This window comes from Episyrphus balteatus, chromosome 3 (genome assembly GCF_945859705.1).
Source record: "Episyrphus balteatus chromosome 3, idEpiBalt1.1, whole genome shotgun sequence".
In the NCBI taxonomy this organism is placed as follows: Eukaryota; Metazoa; Arthropoda; class Insecta; order Diptera; family Syrphidae; genus Episyrphus; species Episyrphus balteatus.
The window spans coordinates 26,418,246-26,426,104 of NC_079136.1; the positions used below are offsets into that span (position 1 = coordinate 26,418,246).

The 7,859-nt window shown below is 28.3% G+C and overlaps 1 protein-coding gene across 2 annotated transcripts in view; it reads right to left on the reverse strand.

Annotated features, from left to right (window-relative positions):
- The window catches only part of LOC129916163 (guanylate cyclase soluble subunit beta-1), a 156,219-nt gene extending 149,037 nt beyond the window's left edge, over positions 1–7,182 (reverse strand). For both annotated transcript variants that reach the window (XM_055995969.1, XM_055995971.1), the window contains exon 1: positions 7,055–7,182. In XM_055995969.1, the coding sequence (XP_055851944.1) occupies positions 7,055–7,057 (3 nt within the window). In that variant the 5' untranslated portion in view covers positions 7,058–7,182. The remainder of the gene's footprint in view (positions 1–7,054) is intronic.
- Positions 7,183–7,859: the final 677 nt, after the last annotated feature.

Below are 7,859 nucleotides of genomic sequence, written 5' to 3' on the forward strand. Positions count from 1 at the left end.
CCCATTCGTGCATTTTTTTTTAACAAGACGCGTTTTTTTAGAGATTAACTTTAGAGATGCTATTTTTTTAATATTTTTCAAATCAAATTTGTTTAATAATTACATACTTATGAAGTTTCTTTCAGTTCTTAGTATTTAAGAAACTATTTTTTTCAACAAGCAGAGTCGCGTAGCCGCTTAACGACTTCTAAAGAATGGCAAACCTACATTTAAATGTGTCAAATTTTGTATTCATAAAAAAACCTTGCTATTAATTAATTACTATTTATTATTGAAAACCCTTTGTTAAACAAGAAATTTAATGACATTCTTTGTGAAGAGGATTGCTTTTGAACTAATTAAAAAATAGATTTGTTATTTTTAAAAGAAGTTTTATTTTTGTTTACATTTTTTATAAATTTATTTTCGTAGATTTACAATTGATTGTAAATGTATGTATTTCACCTGCAAAATTTAATTTTACTGCAGTCTTACATATAATTACTGCCCAAACAATTTTATGATAGCCTTTCAAATCATTATCATTGTTTTATTAATCTAATTTAATTTCCTGTCTACGGACCTGTTTGACACTAACAATTCACAAAATCACGTGTTTTATATGCAAAAACTCCATCAATTTACAAATACGTTTATATTTAAATGGGAAACCATCAGAACATATCAAATTTCCATAACGATTGCAGCGGTTGTCAACAAATTGACCAATTTAATTAAAATTGCAAATTGACACGCCAAACAAATACACAAAAATAGATAGCAAAAGCTTTTCTAGCCGATATACACAAACACATGCATATTTATAGCTACACACGCAAATTTCGTCAATTCAACATCTATTTAGGTGTAAAGTGAATTTGCTTTATTTTATTTATTTTTCTCCTACATTTTGTTCGTCTGCATGCATACATATATATCAGTCAAAGTGGTTCTTATTTCGTCTGTCAACTTTATAAATAAAACAAATAAACGATCCTGAAATCCTTTAAACCTTCCATTTAAAAAAGTTTTTTTTTTTTTTGTTGCTTATTTTTTTGTTTGTTTTTTCGACAATTTGTGCGAAAATTTTAGTCCTTTGAACTGCACCTTGTTGGTTTTACAGTTCCAATTTTTTTTTTTATATAAATAATATGTAAAAGGAAATTATGCCAATGGTTTTTCTTTTTGTTTTATCAAAATAACAGAAGAGAAAAAAAGATGTAATACGATTTTGAAGTAAAAGTTTTTTGTTTGTGTTCGTCAAAGAAAAATAAAAGCAAAACTTTTTTCTCGAGAGGATATTATTTTCAAGCTCGTAGACATTTTTTTTTTCGATTCGTCTTTGGATTGTGTTCCTTCCTGTTTCCATCATAAAAAAAAACCAAAGTGTTTCTATTTGTCGACAAAAAAAAAAAAATAAGAAAGTTTGACATTTCGATACGCTTCTTGGTTCATGGTGAAATTAAATTCCTGGCTCCTTTCCTTTTGGTTCAACTTACATTGGATCCTATTTCATCATCATCATTCTCATCATTTTGCTGTTTGTATATTTTTTCTGTTTGGTGGTATATATTTTAAGTTTTAACAAAAATATCCTATAAAAAATATATCACCATTTCGTTTTTCATTTTATTTGATATTTTGTGACGAGTGTGGGCATCCTCGTGGCTATTTTCAAGCAAAAAAAGAAACGAATGTTAATTTATTGGGCGTGCAGAACTATCATTTGAGAGAAAATAAAATTTTAATGGCTAGAATCGGAAGATACATTCCATACGAGTATAGAACAGACAAGGATATGAGGAAGGTACATATATAACAAATACTTTGTGCGTATAAACCTACTTAATGCTGAAGAATTCACTGAACCATCAATTATGGGCGAAATAATTTATAAATCTTGTCAGAGAGAGTTCGTATTATTGTTATTGCTTTTTTTTTTTTGGTTTGGTTTTTTGTCAAGGTTACATATACTTGAAGGAATTTGAAAAGGTTCCATCTTCACATCAGATAGAGATAATAAAATTGAATTTTATGTTTGCAGATGTATAGAGGAGTATAAATTTGAAGATACTCGTACTCGTACCTATGTATAGTAAAGGGATTTGTTATTTATGACTTTGAAAGTAATTGAATACTTTGAATGATGGGGAAATAAAAACTGCGGAATAATTTGGTTAAGGCAAAAAAAAAAAAAATAAATAATGTCGAGAGTTATTTGAAATGAAAAACGCGATTTTTCTAGTCAGATATTTTGTTGTCGCTTATAAATTTGACGCGGAATTTAAGTGTTTTGTTTGATTTGAGTTCATAATGTCATTCGCGTTGATGGTTTTTAAATTTATTATTTTAACTTTGAATATAAAAATAAAACTGACGCATAACACAGAACACTTGGAAATTAATTGAATTCCTGAGAATTTGAGTCAATTACATCTTGAATTTACAAAATTAAAATAAAATATTTTCAATTACATCTTGAATTTGAGAAATAAAAATTAAATGTTTAATGATTCTGAAGAAAGTTCAAATCTAGTCCTAATTTCTCCAATGAAAACTTACATGCAAGTATGGTTTCTTTTTGAGGACCTTAACTTTTGTATGCCTTAAGCAATTTTGTGGCTTTTCTCATTAATCCAATCAGTTTTGCAAACTTTTTTTTAATTCTTTGTAGGAATTCACTCATTCATACATTTGTGTTTGAGTTTTGACACAAATTCACAGTTGTTTATTTATCTTTCTTTGTCAGAAAGTATCACAAAAAAAAATTAACAAAGGACCGCAGGTGTAAAGCCACTAGAAATATCTGCAATTACTTTGGTTGAAAAATATCTAAGAAATAACATTTTTACGTGTGAGTTTCATATTAAGAGTTTTTAAGTTTATAATTTTCTTTCAAAACTAGAATAAAATCCATTTATTATTTAATAAGGGAAGTTTGGTCACTGTGGCGTATGCGTACTTTTGAAGTTGAATAAATTACATTTAACATCGTTCAAAAAAATATAAATTTATTGAATCAAAAACTATAATTTGACGGATCTTATTGTTAAATAACACTGGCCAACAATTTTCGACTTTTTAAAATTTTCCAGAAAGATTTATACCAAATCTTATAGATTTGGGTTCAGTCAGCTCAAAAAATATATTGGTTTCTTTCTAGCAGCTCTAGTTTTTAAAATATTTAATTTTTCATATTTATGGCCAATTTTTCAATAATCAGATAAACCTCAGTTAGAGGTTATTCCTAGGAATAAAAGTTTTTTTTTATATTGACATTTATTCCTCTGATAGTCTAACTGACGATTGAAAAATCAGGGCTTAGAGGAATATTCATTCTAATTTTTAAGTTTTCCTTATTTTCAGCGTTTATTAAAATTTTTCAGAAAAAATTATATTCAACTTAATGTACATTTGTGGTCAGTTAACCCAAAAATCACATTCAATTATTTCTAGGAGCTCTATTTTTTGAAATATTTTAGTTTTACACATTTTGTTGGTAATTTCGTACTAATTTTAAAGTTATGCTTATTTTGTTTGTTAACATTTTCCAGAAAATTTTGTATCTAACGTAATTAATTTGGGTTCACTAAGCCTTAAAATCACACTGGTTGCTTTCTAGGAGCTCTATTTTTTTAGATATTTTAATTATTCACATTTTGAGGATAATTGCATACTATTTTTTTTAGATTTTATAGTTTTTTAAGTTTTGCTGGAAAAATTTATTTTTGAATTTAATGTATTTCTGTTCAATAAGTAAAATAAAAATACAAAAAAACTTTTTTATATAAAAAAAAATTTAACAAAAAAAATTGTATGAATTTCTATGCCTTTTCATGTATGAATAATATTTTAAAAACTAGAGCTGCTAGAGAAAAACTAATGTTGTTTTTAGAATCAGCACCCCATGTTTTATAAATTGAACCACTTTTTCCCATTTTTATTTTTTATTGAAAAATTTTAAAAAAAAATTAAATATGAGTAATTCCGGAAAAACTCCAGAGATCTAGCAAAATTCGGCAAAAAGTCTTTTAAAATAAGAGAGAATTCAGAAACCTGCTTAGCTATCATCATGTGATTTAGGGATCAAATTATAGAAGCCCTGATTAATAATATCAAAAACAATAAAAAAAATTACCTGGAAGAAAACAAAACTAAAAAAAAAGTACGTATACGCCACCGTGACCAAAAACATTTTTTTTTTTTTTTATATTTTAATCGATTTTTCTAATTTCAAAACAAAATATCAAAAACTGAATGCATGGAGATCGACGTCACATTTCCAGTGAAAAATTTTACTTATATTCAGGTAATATTCTTTTGATATCTACTAAATAATCTACTACGTGTTATTTTTGCCTGCAAAAACGGACAGGACTTACGACTTTCTCCAGTAAAAATAAACCACTAAGACGTTAATCATTTATTCATCTTGAAAAAAGTGTACGCGAGTCCTGTTTTTGATAGATGATAACTTTGAAGGGACCAATAACATTCAACTGAAACCTCGTATGAAAAAGTTTTCAGAAAAATTCTTGTAGGAAATACTTATGTCTATTAAATGATTGCAATAGTTCCATTGCATTTGAGTTTTGTTTTGATTCTAGTTAAAAATAAACTATCGAATAAAATAAAAAAAAGTCTAACAATAACATGCTTTTTCGTGCATGTAGCCGGCGGGGTTCATTGATTATAATAATGTCTTATAGTTATAGCATTATCACCTCAAAAAAAAAAACATGGCTCTTAAGCATGTTATTAGGCAAGTATTTGAGTGTAATATCTAAAATTTTATAGACAAAATGTTAGAAAATGGAATCTAGTGAACCTCTGTATGCGTCCTGTATAAAAAGTAAATAAAATGCAAGTAGAAAAGTTCAAGCAGCTTTAACTATTTTTACAAAATTTGGTGCAAATCTTAAAAACTTTGGGGATTTTAATAGCATTAAAGTTGGGTTATTATTGCCATTTGAAGTAACTTGTCGGTTTTGTATTGAAAAATAGCAACCTCAAAATTCTGAGTTGCAGTTGTACCAAATTTCATTTGAAAAAAAAAAATCAAAAATGCTTGAGCTGTCCTATGTGCCGGTTTTTACAAGACAAGTACGGAGATACTCTGTAGAGTACCTAATCGAAAATATTTGCCTGATAACATATTAAGGTACTAAGGAAAAACTCGCACTATTTTCCGCTCATAGAGTGCCATAACCATAGGGTAAGGTGGTATAAGAGTGCGCATTTTAGACAAAATTCCAAATAAAACAATAACAAAAAGAATTTAACTACTTTTTTTTATATATAGTTTTTAGTTTATAATCAAAGCAACGAAAAAAACTTAAAACTGGTAACAAAAATGTATTAATTCAAAAGTTATAAACAAAATACCACATTAGGAAATTTGCGCACTCTTATACATCCTATTGTGTAAGAGTGCGCGGGTTAGTTTGTAAGAGTGCGCAGCTGCGCACAGGTGTAAGTTCGCACGAAAGTCGCAAATAAAATTGCCTATCTTTAAATAAACAGAGTATTTTTCAACCCATCACTCCTTGCATGAGGAACAATCAATTTAGTCTTCGATTAATGGTTCCGAGAAAATTTCAATATTTCCTAGTTACTCTCATTAGCTTGTTTTTAGTAAACCTTTTATTTGATTTCTTTTTGGTTGGAATTGCTTTTTCTAGCTGCTGTTTGCTGGTATATGGACAAATGCCAGGTATTTTGAAGCCTTGGATAGCATTTACTGCTCTTATAACCCGCGCACTCTTATACATCATCATGGTGCGCACTCTTACACGCTCAGACATGTAATCGAAGAATATATATATATTTCACAATGCACTTTATGACCAGTCTTACCTGTTCCTCAAATGTTTCTTTTTGTCCACTTTTTAATGTCCCATACTTTGTTTATTTTTATTTTTTGTTGATAAGCGGAAAATTTAATTTGTTTGGCAAGAAAAATTGGAAAAAAAAGTGCTAAAAAACTTAAACTTAACTAGCACCTCTGTTTACAAACACATTTACATGAAATTTTGACAGCAGATCAAACTCATTTAGATCTTTCCAAAATAAGTGCATTCAGTCTTATATTCCCTTTCAAACCGTAGAAAATGGCCTTGCGCACTCTTATCAACCGCGCACTCTTATACCATCCTACCCTACTTAAATGCAAAGTTTCGACGGTTTTTATATGAGGCGTTCAGAATATAAAAGTTAATTCCACTTTTCTACGAGTTTGATATTTTAAGGTCGTATACATTTTTTTCAAAAGCTACTCTATTTTCAAAAAATGACCTATTTAAATGGATTTAGCACATTATTATTTAGGAATGAGGAAATGTATATCAACATAGCCACTACACCACTGTGTATTTCAAGCTTATCTTAAAATTAAAAACAAGAGAAGAGGCCCAAGGCAACTGTTATATTTTTCTCCTCCAATATTAAGAAATGCCTCAAATATGTATGTATAATACCTAGGTATTCGAAAAATTTCATGAATGTTATTTTTTAACATAAAACTGCAGGAAAAAAATAACAAAACAAATTGCATGTTGCGGAGAAAAAATGGAATGTAAGAAATTCCAAAATTTCTCGCAAATGCAGGTATTTGAAAAGTCTATACTTTGATAGGCACTACCAAATACTGTTGAAAACTCAAAATATTTCACGTATACTGTCCATTGGTTTTATTTTCATTTCGAGTATTATTTTTTAAAGGATGTATAACTAAGACAGGCATACTTTAATTGCAAGTAAAATACCAAAATAATTTGTAAGGTTTATTAAATTCTTCAATTTTCAAATTATCTATGTTTCGTTGAAATTCTTAAACCGATAAATTCCAGGAATAATAAATACTCATAGTTCATCTAACTTGTACTTTTAATCTATATTTTTATATGAACTTTCCAAACACGACGAACAGAAAAAATCATTGCTCATAGCTCATGTATGGAATAACCTTAAAAAAAAATCGTTTGACATATCGAATAAAATTTTAAAGGTCATGGCAAAAGGACACACATTTTCATGTAAACAACCGCCATGTAACATATCGCATTACGCTACTTACCATTTTGAAGTGTTTTTATTCTGCTCCTATCGCAGGAAGCCAACTTGTTGAATGTGTTAAGTGTGTTGTTATTTATAATCCACTCTATCTCTCAATATATAACATGAGTTTTCACTTTTTGGTTTTTAAAATATTTAAGCTTATTAAAATTAAATTTTTTTTTTTCTTTAAAATAAATTAACTAATTAATTTACCACGAAAACCATTAAATCATTTTTTTTCTTTTTTTTTATTCAGAATTGGCCTTCGTTAAAAGAAAACTGATAGCCTTTATTTTTAATTCATATTAAAATATTCAAAGCACTTTCTTGATTTTTTTTTTTCTTTTTGCTTGTTGGCCAAGTCCCGACAGAATATTTATCACTCAAGAGACCCGTGCGTCTCTTACAGCCGTATTCCGCCGACAAACCGACCGGCAAGTTGTGAGAAAACCAACAAGAATACGATAGCAAAAGTATCCTGAAAAATTATTATCCATATAAATCTTGTTGTTGTCTCTTTTTCAAGGGATTTTCCTCCGCCTCCAACAGCGTTAGTGCTGTTATCCTTCTGATGGAGATGATGATGGAAGGATGAGAAGGATATCTCACGATATTTTTAAACCACTTTGGTTTTGTTTCTAAATTAAAGGTTTTTGTTTTTAAACTGACATCCTTAAATAGCTTCTTTTTTTTATTAGAATATTTTTAACTTCCAAATTCAATTCACGTAATATCCTTTTTTTTCTTGAAAAAAAATCACGAAAATCACAAAAAATTCAAATTGTCCTTTAAAGTCGTCCTTTTAAAGATAAACACTTTTACAC